Below are 21,559 nucleotides of genomic sequence, written 5' to 3'. Positions count from 1 at the left end.
CAAAACAAAAATACATGTCATAAGCTGCTTTTTCTCGAGTGATCTCATAGTCAAGTTTGGCCAATTCTCCCAGTAGTACAGTGAGAAGTTTCTGACCTGGAGCAAAGTAAAAATACCCAACCTTTCCCCCAGCCCCCACTGCAATTTTATCAAAATGCATAATGCCAAAATAATTAGGACCAATGCATTGACTGATTGCCTGTGTTGGTTAGGGTTTCTGATCACTACTAGTGCCTATTAGTCCTAGAATAGATTCAGACTAGTAGGGGATGAGATTACAAAGCCAGAGAGTATTGTAAAGTGGGTCCCCACACACATTAATTTTCTCTTTGGGAAATTGTTCATGTTTATGCTTAGCAAAGCCTTTATAAATGCTCTAAGGCAATTGCTGCAGTTCCTTATGAAGAGGGTACAGTTTGGGGTCCTTTGCTGTGGACCAGTATGGTAGCTCATTCAGTTTTTCCTGCAATAAATCTTCCAAATTGACACCTTTATCTTGTCCATCATTTGAATTTAAAACGCAGCCTCAGAGTTACATATAAGTCCCGAAAGCTTTTAGCTGTGCTTAAGTTAGAAAAGTTGTAATAGAAAGTATTTAGGTAATTTCTATAAACAAAACAGTACAGGTATCAGTTTTGGCTTTGTCTGAAACTGTTTCTGGAGCTACTTTGCAAAACTGAGAATCTAAGGTGGCAGAGTGTTGAGAAATTTACTTATTCATTAAATCAGCTGCATTTTTTTCTGTGTTTCTGCCTGATGGGAACAGGAACCAGTTTTTGCTCTCTTGTAAACTCTCTTTAAAATTAACTTTTTTTTTCTTCTTCTTTTTTTTTCCTTCTTTTTTCTGAGGCGTTGGTAGCTATTCTGGCATTTGTGGCTCCGCCATTACACGGGGCCAGTTGCAATCATGTTCTGTGAGACTCACTGAAATCAAATGCATTTTGTTCACATGAAAACAGAATGATTTCTTGAGTTCAGTGTTTTCTTTTCCTATGAGTTCTTAACATTTCTCATGTCCTAAAGATTTAACCACCTGTAAAAATAAAAGTTCTTTATATTTTCCTTTTAGTGCTCATTAAAAAGAGTAAACTGGGGCAAAGACTTTTTCTTACCACATCTTTTAAAAGAATGCTGTGTATATCTGTGCAACTACATAAATAATAAATCTCTAAAGATTATATCATCTTAGATAAAACTAGGAATGATACTTTTGCACATGTGATTGATAGGAGGAGACTTTAGCAAATGGAGGTTTAAGACTTGGATAAAACATTATGCTCGTGGAAGAGAGGAGATTTTATTTGTGCACCTTCACTCCTTCTGAGTACACTTGCTGTGACATCTCTATTTCCTCAAAATATTTTGTGACTTGCATGAGAATTTCTGTGTATTCCTGCCTCTGTGGGTTTGTCATACCTGAATGCGGTGTTATCCAACCAGAAATTTCATGGAAGCTGCTGTTAAAAGGTCAATTGATTCAAATAAAATTTTACATTAAAATGCCAAATTTATTATCCAGAAGCTTCTTTGGGAGAGGGTGATGGTAGAGATGTAGCCAGTTGAACAAGATTTGGGGTTGAACCCATAGTATAGGGGCTATAAGACATCTCTTACAGTATGTTTTCCTTGATAAATACCTTTTTTTCCCCCCCACTTAACAGCCAAATGCTTTTCTGTTTTTTTCCTGGCAGACCCAATTAAAGTAAGTGATAATAGAGGCTGTATGAGGAGGTGAATTTGAGAGATGTGTATACATGAAAATTTGCATAGTGCTTAACTATATATAGTGTTTCAGTGGTAGAAATGTAGTGTGTTTTGGTCTCAGTCAGGTTGGCTGTGGTAATGATTTACCCTTTTATCTTTGGAGAAGTTTCATTCATTCATTTAGTTCATCCAGAAAGATCTCTGGACATTTTGAGACAGTGGTGCGTCTGTGAGGAGCTATGTGTGTAAATAAATGTGTCTTAGTCCAGATGACAAATCCCCTATTTACTAATGATGTTCTGGTTCATTCCTGTTTTCAGGAACAGCTATTCCAGCCTGTTATTATTTCAGATGCTCTAACGTCTGCCACTCCTTAGTCAAGGACATGTTTCTTTTAGATGCTTTTGTACTGTTACTCCCAGCCATTTCAGTGCCAAATGTTTCATTATTTATAATTTATCACATGATTAAATCATGATCTGAATAGGGAAACTGTGAATTAGAGAGTATTGTTTATTGAATAGCTTCTCTTTCTCCAGTCATAAAAAGAGACTTCTATTGTAACACTGCCGTATCTTATTGCTGCATTTTCCTTCTAGTAATTAGATGAAATGATAAATTTAATTCTAGAATTGAATTACGTCAGCTACTTGGATAGTACTTTGGCTATTACTGAATAAAACTTACATTTAGTGAATATAATGAAATTATATTCAATGAAGCTTACAAAACCAGTGATTTTAAATGGTATTCCTTGGAAATCTAGCTGCTATCATTGCTACAGGCTCTAATACTGAAAACCATCACACTTAAGCCTCTCCTAAAAGTTAAATTATATAATGATTTCCACTAGTAATTCTATTCATGAAGGCCCATAAAACAGGTTAGGGAATGAAAGAGGTCACAGTGTCTTTATAGCATAGTGTATAGTACCTTTTTATTCATTTCTGTTCATATTACATCACTTTACTTTGGCTGAGTAGTCTGCATTTCTGTGCTCCTAGTCATTATAATGTACGAACACTGCACCAGCGTCATAAACAGAGACAAAACTGAACTGATGTACAGGTTCTATCACTAAGCAGGAGTCACATCAAGCATCACAAATCCCTTAATGTCTGAAAAATGGATGCAAACCAAGTCCACCTGAAGCTGCCTGGTGCCACTCTTGTAGGGAATGATTTCAAATTGGACTGTTGAGCTCTCCATGGGGGCCATTCTTGCCACACTAAAAGAGAGAATACATTTCTAAGTTCAAGCAGCTGAAAAATTCTTGCTGTGTATTCCTCAGAGTCCCCAAATCTAAGACGGTGTAGAAAGGAAGAGTCAGAGTAAGTGGCTGCTGTGTTTGTATGCTCCTAGCACAGGTGGATATAACCTTCCATGTTCACAGCCCCCACAATACTATCCTTGAAGAACTAATCAAGCTGTAATGGATGTGGTAGAATAGTTGCAGTTCTCAACCTGTGATAGAGAATTAGGGGTTGTATCATGAGAGTAAAACATATTGAGCACCTGAGGAATGATCAGAAAGGTTATCTTTAGAAGAGCTCAAATCCAAGTCTATGTATTACCCTCAACACTCACAACATTTATAGTACTCTAGATATGCTCATGCTGTATTTTGGTGTGGTAAATGTAATTACCTGTTGATTTTATGTCCATAGTTAGAAATTACTCTTGGCTGTCCAACACAAGGAGACTGATAGTAGCACCAGAAAACAGAGAGAGTTGGGGAAAAGGGCCTCTCTGCTCTAAGGAGGTACTGAAGCTGAGCAATACTGATGCTGGTACAGCAAATTAAGGTTCAAGGTCAGGATCTAGACCTGAATTTTGTATTCAGTGTAAATGAAGCCTTAGTGATTTGAATCATTATCTATCTTTTGCTATCTTTTTTTGTTTTCCTCTCTCAGTTTCTTGGTGCTCACTCACTCCCCCAAACACTTTAAAAAATGTTTTAAAAATAGTAACCATGGAGGAGATGGGAGAACAATTTCTTATTGGTATGATATCAGTGGACACATTTTTAAGACATTTCATTACAGTTTATGTCCTGGCTCTTTAGTAATTTAATATCTGAAGGAAAAAAGATACCGTCACTTTCTCTCTTATCCTTCAAGGATTGTTTGGTTTTTCTTTTGCAAACCACAAAATTTTTAAATTTTTAATCTTTGTATAATTCAGTCACTAACTACAGCGCTCCGAGTTACATGCTGTCATTAAAAGCAGGCCATCTCTCCGCTCTCTGAGCATTCTGTAATTCAAAGCTTGGCAAAGGAGATGTAAAAAACTCCCTACTAGTATGTGGAGAGTACTGACATGATGGTGTTTTGCCCAAGGTTGGTGCAAACAAAAGTCCTGAGGTTGACAGAATCCTTTTAAAAAACCCAATTCTATTCCAGATTTCCCACCAAAGTGAATGAGTTATTAGCCAGATAGCATTTACGTACTTGATTCTGAGTTGGTCTTTGATCAGGCCACTACCTTCGGCTCTCAGCACACAGCCTGTCACCACTTCAGACAGCGGGTTGGTAAATGTCACCTGCACATCAACAGCCTTGTGTACCACTGTTGGACCAAGGACCTACAAAGAGAGAACATTCTGCTCAGCCACGGCATTAGTCTCACTTCTTTCTCCTGGTTTTCTCTTTTCATTCCCGTTGCAAACCACTTACACTCTTAGGATCTCCTGGACAGGAAGGAGCCAGGAATTAATACATGTATATATTTTTGCGCATCAGAGTTCAAGCTTGAATCAGCCACCCAGTACGGCTGAGAAAGAACAAACTACTGTAGAATCTACCATTTAGGCCAAATTTTTTAACTAGGTCAGTGTATGGTGTTAACGTATAACACAGTATATGATACTTATCAGAATGAGAACAGAATGAGAATACAAGTATTAACTTGGCATATCTGGCTAACTACTGTAGGCAGCTTAAGTGAAATTAGCTTTAGTTAGACTAAATGAAAGGTTTAGGATTAGAAAACATTGGAGGTGTGAGACAGGTGAATTGTGACGCCTCAGGCGAAAAAAAAATAGAATGCTAAGTAGCAAATAAATATATTCATTGCCTTATTCTGACTGAATTGGCTCATCTAGTTATCTTTGTAGATGATGTAGAATTAGTTAACATAATGGAGAAGTCCAGCACCCCAGTTGCATTTCTGTATTCTTGAATGTATGTTTATACAGAAGTTTCAATCAACAGAAACATAAACCCTTCTTGAAACTTAGTCACTGAATTGAAGTAATTTAATTCAGGTGCCAGCCCTATATAAGCTGACTCTGTTATTTGCATGATACAGCACAGAAGGCTTTTTACAAAGTCTCACTAGAACTTGGTATTCAGAAATTGCCAGACCTACAAAAACCCAGACTTTTTATTCCTGTGTGTAACCTTGTTTTTCCTGTATGCTACTGCAGAGTGGTTTGGGATAGCTAATGTAGTCTGGAGGCTCTGAAAGGCCGCGAATTATCATACTCCCTCTATGTTGTTTACAGTACAGTAGGCAGATAGCTTTTGATCCCATGTCTGATACAGCATGTGAATGTGCTGAACTGTCCAAAACAAGTTAAGCTAGTTTATTTGGATGTGATGAGCCATAGAAACCCAGGACTGTCCCTGGGCATACATAGTGCATGGTCTTTCCTGTAGAGTAAGAATTGCTTTTTACCCATTGTACAACATTCGTCAGAAGTCAGTCTTAAATGGGAAAAAAAGCCTCCAGTTCTAATTATTAATCATTTGGGAAGATGTTACAGAAGGTGAAAAGTGCCACTTTTCCTGATAAGGTGAAAGAACTTCTTTGATTATTAGTAATAACAAGCCTCACAGCCCCAGGTATTATCAGCTAGTCAGTGAAGATGTCTTTGGTAAAGATCAGGCTTCTTAAATAAACTGGAAGAGAATGGTCAGACTTCCCTGACAAAAGTGGAGGCCTAGATATGGACTAGATCTCTCTGTCTGTCTGTCTCTGTTTCTCTCTTGTCTGTCTGTCTGTCTCTCTGGAGATAATCTTACCTTGTAACACTCCTAACACTGAGAACTTTTATCAGTGCCATGTCAACAAGCACTGGCAAGAACACCATAGCACAGCTATGCTTTGGAAAGGTTTGCTTTTCCTTAGTGTATTTCATTTCACTTGTGTCATATGGCCCATTACTAGAGCAACAAGATCAAATCACCCTCAGGCATGATTCCACTTCCCGCACTCCCTCCCATGAGGAGTAGATGGAATAAGGATTCTAGTTGCTTCTTCTCAACGTGTCTCTCTAGGGACACGAAGGGGACTAGCTTTTACCTTGATGGTGAGAAAAGGATCCTGAAGTACAATGTCCTTCTCCACTAGAAGCGAGGCTCCCTGTTTGGTTTCACACACAGCAGTCACTAGGATCTTCCTGTCATCCACCAGAGAGTTTTTGTACTGGGAATAGGAGATCTTGAATGAAATCTCTTTCACTGGAATGGAAATAGAAACAGAATTTCCTCCTCTTCCTTTTTTTTCTGTGTCTAAGTGCCAGCTATCTGTAATATATCTATATTTTAAGGAGCAAGGATGCTATCACCCTGAGTCTGTCCATTTGTGGGTGTTGACAGCTGATAGACAGGTATGATGCTTATAGATGACTTCTACTTACAATCACATCAAACACTAAATGATCAGGTACAGTTCAGTAGCTGGAGAGTTCTGAGGATGGATGTATGTGGCAATCTCTGCTGGTGTTTTTTTTGTTTATCTGAAGCTGGGCATTTAATGCTCCTTCCTTGCAAAGAAGGCAGAAGTGAAAAGGTGGGTTGTTTTAAATGCCCTTGCTGATGCAGCTGTAGCCTCTGCCTTAAAGAGGGTGCACAGTCAGAGTCTCTGTGCCAGTGAGGAAGGCAATGGATCTCTGTACATTGAGAAAAAATGTTCATCTACTGTTGGAACAGTGGAAACAGTTATAATGTGTTGTGTATTAGCTTGAGAAGGTAGTTATATTCATCTGTGCTTCATGTCTCATTTTTCACTACTGTCCCTATAAAAGCAGGGCAAAGGCCACTACCTGCAGGTAGTGTAGCACTTACTGCAGTCTGTAGTTACTGTCCTACTGCTGTAAAAGATGTAGGCTTACGTTTCCCCCTTTAATCTGTCTTTATGCTTTGCTTACGGGGAGCTGGTAGCTGAGTAGTCTCCGGTGCATGTCTTAGTTGTTCTCTCTTAGCAAAAAAGGTCATAATGGAGAACTAATAGTGCCTGTGCTGGGTCAGACAAAAGGTCACCCAGCTCAGTATCCTTTCTGACAGTGCCCAAAAGCAAATGCTTAAGACAGGGCAAATATATATGTTTCTCTTCCCCTGAATAGCCTTAACCACGAACCCTTTGCAGGTCATGCAATTTCATTATTTCTATGTGATTTGGCTACAAAGCAAAGCTACATCTTGTCCTTAGCTGTAAAAAGATTTAAATTACCTTCTTCAGATCCAAGTTTAACAGACCTAGACAACTGCAAAATCTCTGCCTTTGGTTTTCTCGTGTAGAGAATGGCTGAAGCTCTCAGTTTAACCTTTATGTTATTGAAATCTGAGGTCAAGTTCCTGAGTGCCAAGGTAAGGAGGATATCCTGGCCAATTACAGGAGATGCATCAAGGATCAGCTTCCCTGAGATACTGGGTTTTTGTGCAGGCTGTGTCATATTTTGTCTCCATGCTACTGAAGATCGTCTTCTACGTCTTGTAATTTTAGTTCTTTTCCAAGTGCTTCTCACAGCAAGCAGCTTCAGTGCTTTTTTATACACCTGTCTTTCTTTCAAGGATCCTGCTTTGAAAGATAACATGGTCAGAGATGTCATGCATGCTGAATATAGTGCAATGGAGCCATAATTGCTCTCAGTAAAATACAGTTTAGGAAAGCTGAGGAGGGCAAAGATACACAAGAGGAGAAAGTGTGGTCTAACCTAAATGCTATTTTTCACACAAAAGCAAATGAATATACATGGCCTTGAAGGCTGGAAAGTAAAACCTGCCTGTCAGCTTTAGCTGGCTGTTCATGGGCACCTCTTAGAAGCTGTGAGCAGTAGAAAGATAACTCCTGGGAGAGCTCAGGTCTGCATAAGCTGGGGCAATTGCCATCTCCTCTGAAATTAAGAAGGGTGAACAAATCCTTTTGCAGAAACTCTCCCCAAACAACTCTCCAGAATGGCTATTGCTGCATGTCATAACAGAAATATTCTTACCAGCTGATCAGAACAGCTGGGACAGAATGTCTTACAGAAGTAGCTTTGACTTTGTATTGAATATATTAGTATTTCATCAAGGGCCACCACAAAGGCCATATTGAATCACTATCAGCTGACAATGAGCCCTAATACTTTGAAAATTCACAATTACTTTGCTCCAGAAGAAGTAAAGAAATTAAGTCAGTGCTCAATCCAACAAAGGCCTAAATTCCTTTCCCTTCTGACCATCAGTGGCAAGACAACTATAATAAAGAGTTTACCTTCTGGATATTTGTAATTAGCAGTGATATCCACACGGGAGTTAGTGCCCACTGCTTTGGTGCTGATAAATTTTCCAATCTTCCTAGTATCAGAATAAATTCTCTCTTTTCTTTTGTTGCTATAGTGAATCCAAGTAACATAGTCAGCATTCACTGCTGCAAACAGAAATGAGCTGTCATAATCCAGGTTCACATGCCCTTCCTTAATGGCTCTGGTGGAGGCAGGACCACACTGATATATGCCTATATTAGAGAGAGGGAAAAGTTAAATGACTGCCTATTGCGAAAGAATGTCAAGTCCTTATGCTGACAGCAAGAGGGAGAGGTGGTCACTCCAAAGACATGTTTGGATAAAGTGCATTGTTTCTACATCTGTGCATTATGGTAACAGCATGTCCAGAGGTTCCACATGCATTTTCTATCAAAAGGTAGGAGCATGGAGGAGGTTGTAAAGCCAATAAGGTATAGAGAGAACTAACACTTCTTATGATGTGTGCTATGTGAAGTGTTCTAACCCTCCAAAGCTTGCAAGGCTGTATGCTAAGCTGTCTAGTGAAAGGAGAGGAGAGGATGGGAGCCAAAGCTAAATTTGGTGAACTTAGCAGTGGGGAATGAGAAGCAGTTTATCTGGAGTTTGATGGGTTTAAAATGGCCAAATAAATGAATTTTTTGATGGAGGTCATCAAACTAGATCAATGAAATTGTGTCTGTATTAATAAATAACACCAGAGCCAAAGTGTGAACCCAAGTGCTGGCCATTGGTCATCCACACTGTTTACTTGTTAGCAAGCTTCTTAGTGTGGTTTCCCCCCTTGTCAGTGAGCAATCTTTCAGACAGTGGCTGTGAAGAATTCAGGGAATTGGACAGACCAGGGTTTGTTCCCAGCAGGCTGTGCTATTATTTTGGTCTGGGAGGGGGAGTTCAGTGCTGTAAACAAAAGCTGTTCTATGTCACGTGGTTTCAGAACCGGAGAACAGTTTGGGGCTTCTTTCATGTAGCTTTGTCCATAAATGGCATGTTTTTGCATGCCATGAGGACATCATATGAAATATCTTCCTACTCATTCCAGTGTGTCCTGTAAAACATAGGGTAGAGTCATGGGGCATATTTTATTTTCTGTGGTAAACTATTTGGTTCAACCCTCTGACTATAAGATCCAAAATCTTTACTTAGCATCTTACTAAAAGGGGGTTTAATTTGTTTTGCTGCTAAATCTGTCCAATGCAAGCCAGCAAATGTGTCTAACGCCAGCAATGTGACCTTGCAGCAAGCAACATCCAGGGCTGCATCAGGAAGACCATTGCCAGCAGATCAAGGGACGTGATCCTTTCCTTCTACTCAGCACTGGTGAGACCACATCTGGAATGCTGTGTCCAGTTCTGGGCTCCTTGTACAACAAAGATGTGGGTGTATGGGAGCAAGTCCTGCAAAGGGCCACAAAAAGGGATTAAGGGATGAGAACTGGGAATGTTCAACCTGGAGGCGGGAAGGCGTGGGAGAATCTTGTCAGTGTGTATAAATACCTGATGGGAGGGTGTAAAGAGGACAGAATCAGACTCTCCTCAGTGGTAACCAGTGAAAGGACAAGTGGCAGTGGGCACAAATTGAAACACAGAAAATTCCATTTAAACGTAATAAAAAAACTTTTTCTATGAGGGTGGTCAACTCTGCAACAGTTTGCCCAGAGAGCTTGTGGAGTCTCCATCCTATGAAATACTCAAAACCCAACTAGACGTGGTCCTGAGAAACCTGTTTTAATTGGCCCTGTGCTGAGCAGGGGGTTGGAGTAAACGAACTCTAAAGGTCCCTTCCAACCTTAGCTATTCTATGTCATTTTATGAATCTGTGTAATATTAGGAGCTAAGACAAGCAAGGGTGAGATAAGTGAACTTAAGATGTGCTGGCTTTTGTGGAGGCAGAGGATCAAAAAAAGTAAGAATTTGCATGCTGGTAGGCAATCCAGAGGCTGACGGAAAAGCAATCTACTGGAGATTGATGTGGGTATTGCTCTTCTTGTGCACCCGAGTTAATGCTACATCTACAGGGAGTAGATAGAAGAGAGTTGTCCTGAAATTTCAGTAGCAATCTTTAGGAGTAACAGTATCTACAGCTTTTTATATTTACAGCAGTGTTACCTTTGCTTCTTTCCTGGGGTGTTGCATCCAGAACCTGCCATCCATCATAAAAAGAGCCAAGATCTCTTCTAATGAACCAGCTTTCATTCCAGACATGGAAATTCCTGTAAGGGAGGTAGAATAGGGAATCACTGATTCATACAATTAGTTCTATATTGAAAGATTTGATACATTTCTGGTGCAAAGCAAGAAATAACCCTAGTCCAGTGAATGAAAACTTCTCTGTGGAGAGACCAGCTGCTGACTCCTTTCTTGAGTACCTCTTTCCCCTTCTTTACCAGCTTTTTGTGTTCAGATCACTGAGGAATGTTGGGATGTTATGAAAAAAAATGTTAAAAGGAAAATAATTAATTGCAGAGTCAAGTATTCAATTCTGGACATTCCAGAGCAACATACTGTACAGCCAAAGGTCTCCTGCGCACATTGGTATCTGCTGGTATTTAATTCACAGTTGCTTTCTACTTAATGTCACCCATGTCCCATTCAGTCCACATGGTATAGGGTGCTTGGTGACTGAAACACTGATCATGCAGTACAACACACATGTGCAGTGTGATAGTTTCTGTGCATTTTTTTGTCAAAAGCATGATTTTTAACAGCTTCTCTGAGGTGAAAGAAACAGCATGTTCTTCCTAAGGGATGTGATGGAATTATTCTCAGCTGCATTAAACGTATTACCTTTACTTTAGTAACCTCTCAGTATTGTGCAAGGGATGTATAATGGTAATCATGAAAGACTGAGACAGCATGTAGCACAGGAGCTGGGTCTAAAACTTACGGGCTTCTGAGAGTGCTCTGCTCTAGGAATTGAGGGACAAGCTGATACCATTTTTGAGCAAGAGGTTAATCACTCTTCAACTTCTTTTGGAAAAATTTAAACTTTCATACAGGAGAGACAAAATTAGCAGTTACAGTTTCAAATTATATATTGGATAGCAATGGTGCAAAGTATCTCCTCTGTTAATTCTTCAGAACGATGAAACTGACTACATATTGCATTTCTGAACACTCTGTTGATTCTTTGGTATGGGGTTTTATGTCACTGGGAGCATGAGGTTGGGGTGGTTTTTCAGGAGCATGATTCTAGATCTTTTAATTAGAGGAGAATATAATGGAAGAAATATTAAGAAAAAAATTATATTTACCACACACTGTCTTCAGTCAAGTGCAGGGTCTTTCCAGAAATGTCAACGTACTTATCAATACTCAGATTTATATTCCTGTCATGGGCAGAGTTGAAGTTTGTAATAACGCGAGTAGGTATTCCCAAGGATCTCAGAACTGCAATATAGAATACCATGAAAGTGCTGTAAGCCTATTTTGCAGACATTTAGGAAATATTTTTCGTTTTCTTGGCAAAGCAGTCTAGTGCGTATGTTTCCAGTAGGGAAACAAACCCTCAGAAACTTCTCTCTCAGATATGATGCAAGTCACAGTCATGGTGCACAACTGCTTAGAAGACAGTTCCACTCACATGATGTTCTTAGCTGCCATGTTCTTTTTAAGAAGAGTTAGATTCACCCATTTATTTTAATCTTTCATTCTTCATCCTGTTCTCTCTCCCATTTTATCCCTGTATTTGTTTCTGTTACCTGCTTCTTTTTCCTCTTCCTCTCTGAGATGTACCTCTCGATTGCATTAGTTTTCCTTTGTATTTTCCCCAAAGTGACTTTTGTCTCTCAGAGCAGCTGTGAACGGAAACTGCTAGTATAAAATGCTTTTCCCGACTTGCAGCTCCCTTTACAGGTCCTCAGAATTATGATTTGGTTTTGTGTCACCAGTAGATAAAATACAACAGTAGAAAACTGGCATTGTGAGGAGACAGACTTAAAAGACCACTGGTTTTCTCTGCATCCTAGCTTTGAAACAGGAAACCTTGCTCTTTTCACCAGCCCAGCCTGGCAAACCACTTTGCATTTTGTTTGATGACTCACAAAACTGGGGTGCCATATTACAACCTATGTCTGTTTAAAATAGAAGAAAATAACCCTTCATGCATGGAGAGCATAGGTTCTTCACTCTCTCTGTCAAAGCTGAAACAGCTTCAACAATAACATCACAAAGTTAAAACTGCAGAAATTCTAGTAAACTTCCTTTCTGATAGCATTCTTCATCCCTTCATGTATACCTGTGCACATTACTCCTGCAAAGACCCAGCACTGGCCATACCGGACAGGTTTGTATCTCCCCCTGTACCACTTTCGAAGGATGGTCACGCTTCCACTCCACTGCAGGGGGTTGGTTCCTGAGCAGTACTTTCCATTCCACTTCCCTTCCACTACTCCTTTTTCATCGTTGCTGTTAACCTGAAAGAGTCCTTCTCATGAGAGAATTAAAATATTTACAGAAAAAGGGAGAGAGGTAAATAGGCAGAAATGACCCTGTTTGTACCACTGTTCTTATTGGCTAAGTGGTGGGAAATAGTATTTGAATCTTAGATAGAATTTTGTCTGCTCAAGTGCAACAATTGGATCAAACCCAGATCAGCTTGTAGAGTCTGGTGATTCAAAACTGCCTTGTTTTTCAGTACAAGCATGCCCAAGTGCACTGACTGCCAGCCTATTTAAATTTTCTCTGTTTCATTGATTAATTTCACCTCCTTGTATGTCATTATACTGTTATACTGTGTATTCAGTATTGGTTCACGTTCTCAAGTGATTTATATGGAAGCATCAAGAAGTACAGATTTTCTCTGAATGTACATTTGTTGCAAATGTCCATATAGTACATATAGCTTGCTCAGACTTGTTAGATGTGCTTGCATATATTTGGGCACATCCATTTTAAAGACCTGTTTAAAAGTTGTGTATGGTTGTACAGAAAATAGTAAGGTTTTTTTTTTAATTATTTTTTTTCTTAAGTATTAGTACTTTTAGTAATTTTGTACATCTAAGTAGAGTTACTTCATGTTGAAGCTGAAACTGCCTAAAGTGAGTGCTGTCTAAACAGGTGAAATGGATCACAGCTATAAAGGAGGACTCTCAGATAAGGAATGTTGCAAGGCATGTATTATTTATAAAATGCAAAACTTTTCAGTTGCCTAGTTGTGCATTTATATGTTTGTGAGGATGGGGGGTTGTTGAGAAGATGTAACTGTTTGTTGAAGGAAATGCATACAGGGCTTAATGAACGAATGCCCCTTAAGTGAAGAATACTAAATACACGCATTAAATGCAGCCGTAGCAACACGGGTTTTCCAAAATATTTCATGCTTCTCTTGGTGTTTGAAAAACTTAGCAAATTATTTGAGAATGACACAGGCTTTCCAAATTAGTGAAAAGATGTAATGAACTCAAAATCTGTTAGGAAAATAAATCTGAGATTCAACGTTCCCCAAAAGTTCTTGGAAACATTCCTTCAGTTATGAGCAAACTTTTGGGAAGAAGGTAAATTAAACTTTTGGGGTGTTGTTCCTTGAGAAAAAAATCTCCATTTTACCTCTTCTGTAGGTATTCTTTGCAGAAGAGTTAGTTACTCCTATAAAACATGGAGGCATTCACAATAATGTATTGGGGGTTTTGTTAGTAGGTGCATTGTACAGCTGTAACTAATTGGTCACTTTACCATAGCACTGATAACCCTGCTCACATAGATAGGATTGTTTCTGTTGGATACATCAGCAGCTGGATCTTGGCGGTGGTTCAGGCTTCGATCCAGTATAGCCAGAGAGATATCAAGGATATCCTCTTCAAACTGAAATCAAAACAAGCAATATATTAAAGGCTAATTTCATAAATAAACCCAAGGATAAACTCCCCACCTATTTTTCTTCTCCTAGCACAACAGGATCATGTTGGTAATATAAGTATTTTCTGTACTGTTAAAGAAAATAGGGTCAAGACGAAAGTGTAGGCACTAGACTGCTGACCCTCCACAGTATTTTAAAGACAGCATGCTAATGAGCATGGCTTGGGGCCATAACTCCTAGCATTCACAAAGACATTACGTGGCCTGGTGGAATGAACAAGACCACTCCAGGTCTGGCTTTGCAGGCTTTGCACCCTCCCACATCCTGTCATGTCCCCACAGGTACCCTTCTGTTATGAAAGCTTCACTCTGATGGCCTGCCTTCACCTTATATGATATGATCTGAACTGAAAGAAACCCACAAAAATAATTATTGTGGATTACGTTCACAGAGACACTGTGCACGGCCCAGAGAATGCTGAAGTGCTGTGCTGTATGGATGTTGTCAGGCAAGGATGTCACTTGACCTCTGAGACAGAAAGCAGATCTGCTTTATTTCATTTACTAGTGTAAAAGTAGCCACAGTGATCAGGATTAATAGAAATGCTGTCTGTGCAACTGCTGGTGTAGTCGTAAGGCATGAAGTGGTCAGGAAAGGTTTTGACTGGCCCAACAAGTTGCAGGATGGCTATGTGACTACCAATGGGCTGTAGTTAGGACTGTATTTGTAGCAGTTATGCTTAGAAGGCCAAACTGATCTTCAAAAATTCCAACTTGAGTTGTTTCAGTTGAGTAGATGTGGAATATCCTTGTAGTGTCTTCTGCTGTGTTACTGAACCAATTGTGTAAACATTTAGATGTACTAGCCTCGCAATACCTAGCGTTTAATACTGGAATGGCTTCCTTTGCCCTTTACAAGGGTCAAGAAACAAGTAGAATTTTGCCAGTTTGTGTAATAGACAAAAGAAAACTAAAATTGTGCTTTGTTCCTTTTATTTCTGTATTAGCACTTGCCAGACTGGGGAAATGATCCTGGTCCTGCTGTAATGTATTGATAAGTGAGACATATGCCTGCAAGAAAATCATAAGTGAGAGAGGAATATTGAACTCTTATACTATGAGATAATGATACTCTCTCCTCAAGAGCCTATTTACCCACTGTTCTTACTTTCAAAGTTCTGAAATAGGTGATGCTGTTTACCTGTCCATAGTTCCAAGCTTCTTGTTGAATATATTTTTCCAGTCCCTGAAATATGATTCCACTATCGTTCAGGACATACTCCTGTCGCTCCTTTTCATTAGCCATATAGACATCATCATCTAGAAGCAGAATGAGAGATGCTGGCTGAAAGGAAAGTTGTTTTGCTGTAACTGAAAATCTCACTTCAAGGGGAGTTCTAGGGAACAGGTCAGGCTGCCTGTGCATTCAGGGTTAGGACTCCCTGCTATAACTCTGTAATCATTTAGAGAGTGAATAAAATAAGCATGAAGTTCCTTTCAGGGGAACGGACTATGCTCCTGTCCCTTCAGTAATCTCAGTATGTGTCTTACTGGTAGCTATCGCTTGGTTTACAACTGAACACAAGTATCAGAGGGAAAAAAATGATAGAATGAGTATTTGGAATATTTCCTGCCTCTGATTTTGTATTCTACAAGCAAGAGGCTGGATCTTTGATGCATTGCAGCACTGGAGGGGCAAAAACCTGATCCTTGATGTTGAGCAAAAAAAAAATCTTTCTGTGGCTGTGACTGCCAGGTACATGCTTTACTGTGGCACCCAGATTTCCTGACTGAGACAATGAGTTATTTGAAGAACATGATACATCAAAACATACTTGGACACCAGGGATTGAAGAGTAGTACAAACTGGCCCAGGAGTGTTGAAGAGACCTTGTTCCCAGAAACAATCTGGAGTTTAAGCTTGTATCGTCCAATGACAGCATTGGCTGGGCTGAATATTGTGAAGTTCATGCAGCCGGGCTCACTGGGCTCTTGGGTTGCACTCCAGCCACTGGCACCCTCCTCAGAGAGGTTAAATACAGCCTTGGTCCTCTGTGATTCTGCTGGTGATGGTCCTGCCAGAGGGAACAGGGACAGCAATTCTGAATGACAGCTGTGGGTGACAAACTTGGGGTCAGTGATGGTCTCAATTTCATATTTTTTTTAATGACTACATTGAAAGATTGTGGCTTATCAGATCAAATGCTTATTCAATGTAAACTAGCTGCGCTCCAATCCATAGAATCGTACTATGCAGCGCTCTGTGTTATGTGCACAAGCCAGTAAAGGTGAGTCCATCCATAATCATTCTAGACAAGTGAGGATACAAACCTGTTGTCCTGAAAACCGGACAGTTAAAAAATATGTAGGCAGGATGGGCCACACATTTTAATACACGCTGCATTAAGAGTTAGTAGCTGCCTGGAGAATTTTTTTGAGAAGCCATTTGGGAAGATAGAGAAAGGAGTCTTATGAATGGGGTCACGTAGACTGTTCTAGTAATAGGGAACACATTAAGTTAATAAAGGGGAGTTTAAACGGGTGAAGTAGAGTCAGGAGAGGAGACAAATGGGGGATGATGGTCTGTGAGAGGTAGAGTTGCAAAATTTTCAGGGACCACAGAATGAAGACAACTTGCAGTATTCCAGGTAGGTCCTTAGGAGCAAAGATACAGGCTTGTTTTTAGAATGAGGATGGCCCCTACCTTTCCATTAATTATTACCTTAACTGTCTATTGTCTTAAGGTACAGATTGAACTTTAAAATGGGAGCTTCTAAGCCTAAAAGGACAATGAATCCTGAATGATACAGGACAAAGCTTAATGATTCAGGAATGGACCACATAGAGCTCTAAGGCACTGGATGTGAGTGGAGCTGGAGTGACTTGGATATGAGGTGAGTGCCATGGGGAAATTACCTGTGCTTGCAATAAATGTGAAGTTGTCCCCAGATTGCACCATTGTTTGGAGGTGCAGAGTGATGGTGAAGGGCTGTCCTCTCCTCAAGATTGCTTCTGTGCTGCTGTAATCAGAGGTGTGGTGTGCAGCTTTATTCAGTTCAGATTGCCAGTTGACATTTGCTATTTTCAGGGCTAGAAAGACACAAGGCAAGTTAATTAAAAACATTATTTCCTCAAACTTGTACATCTTTTCAGCTTGTCTAATGTAATAGTTTTATTCTATTTATATATAGCTGGAGATATATGCTCTAGGAAAACAGAAAAATCCACTGTTGTTATTAAAAATTGCAAAATAAACAACAACTTAGAGGAACAGCTAAAATATCTTTTCTGCCGGCATCTCTCAGAGACAGAAAAAACACCCATTCAGAGAATTCATCTTTGATTAAAAAAAAATATTGTATTTAGATAAGACTTTGTTAAAGTTTGAAGAGACTGTTCTATTCCACCATGTCCCTGCTCTTTTTCTGTGGGGATCCCTAGTTCCCAGAATGCTTTACAGATGTACGGAAAGAAGTATTAAAACTCTCATGAGCAAGTGCATGTCTGATCCTGGAAACACCGTATGACAGATGATGAATAGAAGGGTAGTATCTTCATTGTCAAACTTGCACATTATCTTCTCACATATCTTGTATTTCAGTTCATTTAGTCTTGTTGCTTGAAGCTGGGTGTTATTTCACATTCTGTTGCAAAAAGATAACCCGCAAAGGACAGATGGTAGGATTAGGAGTGGCATATCTTGAGGCAGTGCTATGGGTTGCTCTATTGTATCATGATAGGTTGCCCACTATTGAAAAAGGGACACTGAAGCACAGATTACAAAAGCTTTCAACCTTTCTTGTTCCTCAATCAGTTAACAACAAAAAAACAACCAACAAACAAAAACAAAGTAGAAAAAATACAGATCCCTCTATGAACACGTGTTGGAGAAGTGCTCTTCTCCAGTATGATATTCCACAGGAATTTCACTTGAAGAAAATTTCCTGCCAGGACTACAGCATGTTAACCCTTTGCAGACTAATGGTGCTGTGAGCAACACTTCCATCATTTCACTGAACTAAGATACAGGACTTGGTTTAGGACCACCTTGAATCACTTGGAATGAGGTTCATACCTGAGGTAATCCATAGGGTTCTACTATAGAAATAGGGTGGGATTTGAGTTTTCTGCTGTGTTTGCAGCACAGAATTTTATTCTGTGAAGTCTTCATGTAGTCATAATTATACTCATTTTTCAGCTTTTTGGAAGAAACATGAACGTGCATATGCAGTTCTAAGTCTGTGGTAAGGGCCTGGAACAAGTTGCTTTCCTGTAGTCTGTGAGCATAAACATGTTTGAGTATTTTCAGTTAAGTGAAAGGTCTTGTTTCAGGTGTGTCACCTGGAGAAAAAAAATTCCATTGATAGGAGTGTGATATTTGAATCACGTGATGTAAAATGTCTAGAAAGCTTCTCACTTGCATCATCACTTTATTTTCCTGACTTAAATATGTTTAATTAAAAAGGACCTACAGAAAACAGCATTCCTAACATCAAGTCCTCTACTTTAAGAGTGAATTAGAATGTGTTTCTGAAGGGCACGTGGGCTCAGAGTTTGAAAAGAAGTTAGCCTTGCAACACTTCACCCATGTATATGCTACTACTGTGTATTCCGAACTGTGCAAGTTAAATGTCCAGGCTATTTGGGGTGGGGAGCATGCGCGTCATTAGTTGTGCAGTGACGCAGATAACTAAGAGCATTTTTTATGTCTGCAAATAAAAATGTAGCACATATAGGATTTAATAGCAACTGAGCCATGGGTTTGGTACTAGTGGGACTCTGACATTTAAGGGCCTAAACAGTGCTGCTGAGAGTTTCAGAGTGGAATGTCACAGGAAAAGACAAGATGTACAACAGAGTAAGAGGGGACACCTGGAGAAGTGGGAAAGATAAAGAAGGCAGTAGCTAGCATTGGTTAGCTCTAAGAATTTCCTGCATTAATAGTTTAGTTTGCCTTGCAAAGTCCACAGTTACACAGGCATTTCTAGTGAATATGTGCAGGAGATTGGCAAAAAATGGTTCATATATGGGGCAAGAGCACAATAAAGCCTGATACCAGTCTTTCGTCCATGTGTACTTCAAACTTCTCCTTGTTTTGATCTTCACAGTTTCAATTTAAATCTTACAATTTCTTTTTCTGCTTTCAGTATCTCTCTGTTGGAAAAATGTATTTTCAATAATCCTGTCAATATACAATTGGACAAACTTCTAAAAATTTGTTTGGGTAAGCATTTATCCTCTAATGGATAGACATTGGGAGCATGCTCATAAGCAAAAGTCTGCAGAATTGGTGATCACTGCTGAAAATGCTGATCAGTATGCACACAGGGTTCTTGCTGCCTCTGACAGGGAGCTGAAGCTACAACAGAAAAAAATCCCAAGCAGCACACAGGCTAACATAGCCACTCTGTGAGGAGTTGAACATGGGAGTCGGGAGGCCATCAAGTGACCTGTCTGAGGCCAGACATCAATTCGATATCAGAGAGGGATTAGAGCCTGGGACTTCTGTGTGACAGTTTGATGCCCAAATCACTAGCCCACGGTGTTGATTAGGTGGCTGCAAAAGCACTATGTAGATTAGTTAATGGATATGATAGAAAAATATTTTCTTACTGTATTTTTCTGTGTTACAGGAAAAAAGAATGTATTCAAGACCCATGATATTAAGAAAAAGAAAATCAGTGCTAGTAGAATAACCCGTAAATGCATTTAACCTAAAAAGGGCTAAATTGCCAAGAGAACAACTACATGTAATTTATCCTGTTTCCTCAGCAAATGTCACTCATCTGTATTGGAAGAGTGATGTCTGGAGCAATCAGGCTGTTTTTAACTTACCCGCCATAAGGTTTCTTTCTTCTTTTCCACACTTGTGCGTCGTTCAGGTTACGGATACAAAAGTGTGCAAGAACATTCTGAATCCTCTTCCACCAGCATGAGTAACAAAAGGCTTCGTCCTCTTGAGTTCACTGCGTAAGCTAGAGTTTATACAAGCTGGGTGTGACCTGTGGTTGCTAGTTACTGCTTTTGTAGTAATGCCCTACGTGAGCATCTACTTATGACTGCTTTAATTGCACAATCTTGAATCTAATTATGCTTATTTAAAACTGGTGAATGGCAGAGGAAAGATGATAAACAGTATCCTGGTGTCTTAACTACTAAGAGAGGAAAACATCCCAAACTGGATCTAATGAAGGAAATACAGTCTTAAGTAGACAGAAGAAACTTAATTTTGGATGGTTTGGTTTGTGTCAGTTTAGGTTTTTGGAGATTGTATGTACAGAGGGCAGGTATAGACAAATATACATATCGTACAACATGGATGTATGGAACATGGAGTGAACTAAGTAGATTTGTAATATATTAGTGTTACTGCCACTCATCATGACTTTGCATAGCATAAACCACTTTTTTTTTTTTTTAAGGCAGGTCTGCCTGAAAATCTTTCACATGACTGTATATAATTCATTCTTTCTTGGAAGCATACAGAGTTGTGACCTCATTATCTGCTACTGACAAGATTACCTATAATACGCATTTCTTATCTAAGAAGTAATACATCCCACTGAGATGGCATTGTTATCTAGTCACCTGCGCATCAGGGATTTCTATTAAGTACAGAGGAGTGTTTAATGGCTGCCTCTGCTTTTAATAATTTTTCTTTATAGTTTGGCGTTCATGATATGTGTACATAGTTTCTCTGTAGCTATTTGGCATGGCATCTTGAGTTGGGCCCTGGAGGAAGCTACAGAGCTGCTGTTCTGGTGTGAGCCCTGCCCACTCTAATTACAGACACTCTCTTCCCCACTCTTCAAGCTCCCTTATCCTCTCTCCTCCCTCATCTTGTGTCACAACTTATCTAGAAACATGCCCTGCCAATTTGTCCCGAGAGGAGGTGCATGCTGTTCTGAACTTTCAATGGACTGTGACTGAGGAGTAAGGGGAGAAGGGGTGATCCCTTATTTTCCTCACCTCTATACCTCTACATTGTGTTTTTTTGTCTGTTTCTGTTTCCTGTTTTGTTTCCATATTCATATCAAGACTGCTGACAACCAAAAAGGCAAATTAATTACCTGCAGCTTAAATTTATTTTTTAAAAAGGCATCTGAAGTTTTGTTATGGTTTCTTGTGTATTTTTTTCAGTAAGAATTTGTGATCATGTCTGGATGTGTGAGACTCTGAAATATTATAATCTGTCATACAAAAGGTGTCCATATCGAACTCCTGACAGCTCTGTGGTTCAGAATTTTGGCCTTATTAATTCTGCTTTAAACATTTTATAAGTCAGACAACAAATCTGAATCTTCAGGCTTGGCAGAGCTGTTTGTACACCATTATTGCCTCATACCCTACTTCTGAAGTGTGGCCAGATGGTTACTGTGCCCTGTCAGACACCAGCTTTCATAGCAGTCCCTGGACAGGCTACATTGCCTGCAGTAATAGAGAATCCTTAAGACTGCTTGAAAGTGCATTTCAGGTGAGACCTGGTACCTGGCAGTGTTAGGATCAGGAGCCCACAAAAGAGGCATCTGTATGCAAACACTGTGACAGGGGT

At 39.6% G+C, this 21,559-nt stretch overlaps 1 protein-coding gene and 1 long non-coding RNA gene across 8 annotated transcripts in view; one reads left to right on the top strand and one right to left on the bottom strand.

Annotated features, from left to right (window-relative positions):
- The window catches only part of LOC115339318, an 82,547-nt gene that overhangs the window by 13,795 nt on the left and 47,193 nt on the right, over positions 1 to 21,559 (top strand). For 2 of the 4 annotated variants that reach the window (XR_003922679.1, XR_005932121.1), the window contains exon 2: positions 16,752 to 16,901. The exons of the other annotated variants lie outside the window; for them this stretch is intronic. This is a non-coding gene — a long non-coding RNA (uncharacterized LOC115339318). The remainder of the gene's footprint in view (positions 1 to 16,751; positions 16,902 to 21,559) is intronic. 4 annotated transcript variants of the gene reach the window in all.
- Positions 425 to 20,365, bottom strand: LOC115339313 (protein-glutamine gamma-glutamyltransferase 6-like). 4 transcript variants are annotated; one of them, XM_030009064.2, is made up of 13 exons: positions 19,843 to 20,365; positions 16,924 to 17,097; positions 15,843 to 16,082; positions 15,209 to 15,327; positions 13,909 to 14,013; positions 12,449 to 12,626; positions 11,466 to 11,601; positions 10,321 to 10,424; positions 8,185 to 8,427; positions 7,159 to 7,506; positions 6,010 to 6,167; positions 4,155 to 4,288; positions 425 to 2,932 (listed from the first exon to the last, which is right to left on the bottom strand). In XM_030009064.2, the coding sequence occupies exons 1-13, from the start codon at positions 19,847 to 19,849 to the stop codon at positions 2,782 to 2,784; spliced, it is 2,097 nt and encodes a 698-aa protein (XP_029864924.1). In that variant the 5' UTR covers positions 19,850 to 20,365; the 3' UTR covers positions 425 to 2,781. The 4 variants fall into 4 exon arrangements, with proteins under 4 accessions (XP_029864924.1, XP_029864921.1, XP_029864922.1 ...); XM_030009061.2 differs by having other exon boundaries at positions 13,885 to 14,013; positions 19,843 to 20,364; XM_030009062.2 differs by having other exon boundaries at positions 7,159 to 7,503; positions 13,885 to 14,013; positions 19,843 to 20,093.

This window comes from Aquila chrysaetos, chromosome 3, assembly GCF_900496995.4.
Source record: "Aquila chrysaetos chrysaetos chromosome 3, bAquChr1.4, whole genome shotgun sequence".
Taxonomy (NCBI): Eukaryota; Metazoa; Chordata; class Aves; order Accipitriformes; family Accipitridae; genus Aquila; species Aquila chrysaetos.
The sequence above is the reverse complement of the archived record's forward strand: the minus strand, read 5'-3'. Positions and strand labels throughout refer to the sequence as shown.

Excerpts from the sequence above, each read along its gene's own strand:
- LOC115339313 (XM_030009061.2), bottom strand. Across the intron at positions 15,328-15,842 it reads CTTCAATCCCTGGTGTCCAA|ATGATGATGTCTATATGGCT; the intron begins GTATGTTTTGAT and ends TTCTGCTTCTAG. Across the intron at positions 2,933-4,154 it reads AAAGACCAACTCAGAATCAA|TGTGGCAAGAATGGCCCCCA; the intron begins GTACGTAAATGC and ends TCTCTCTTTTAG.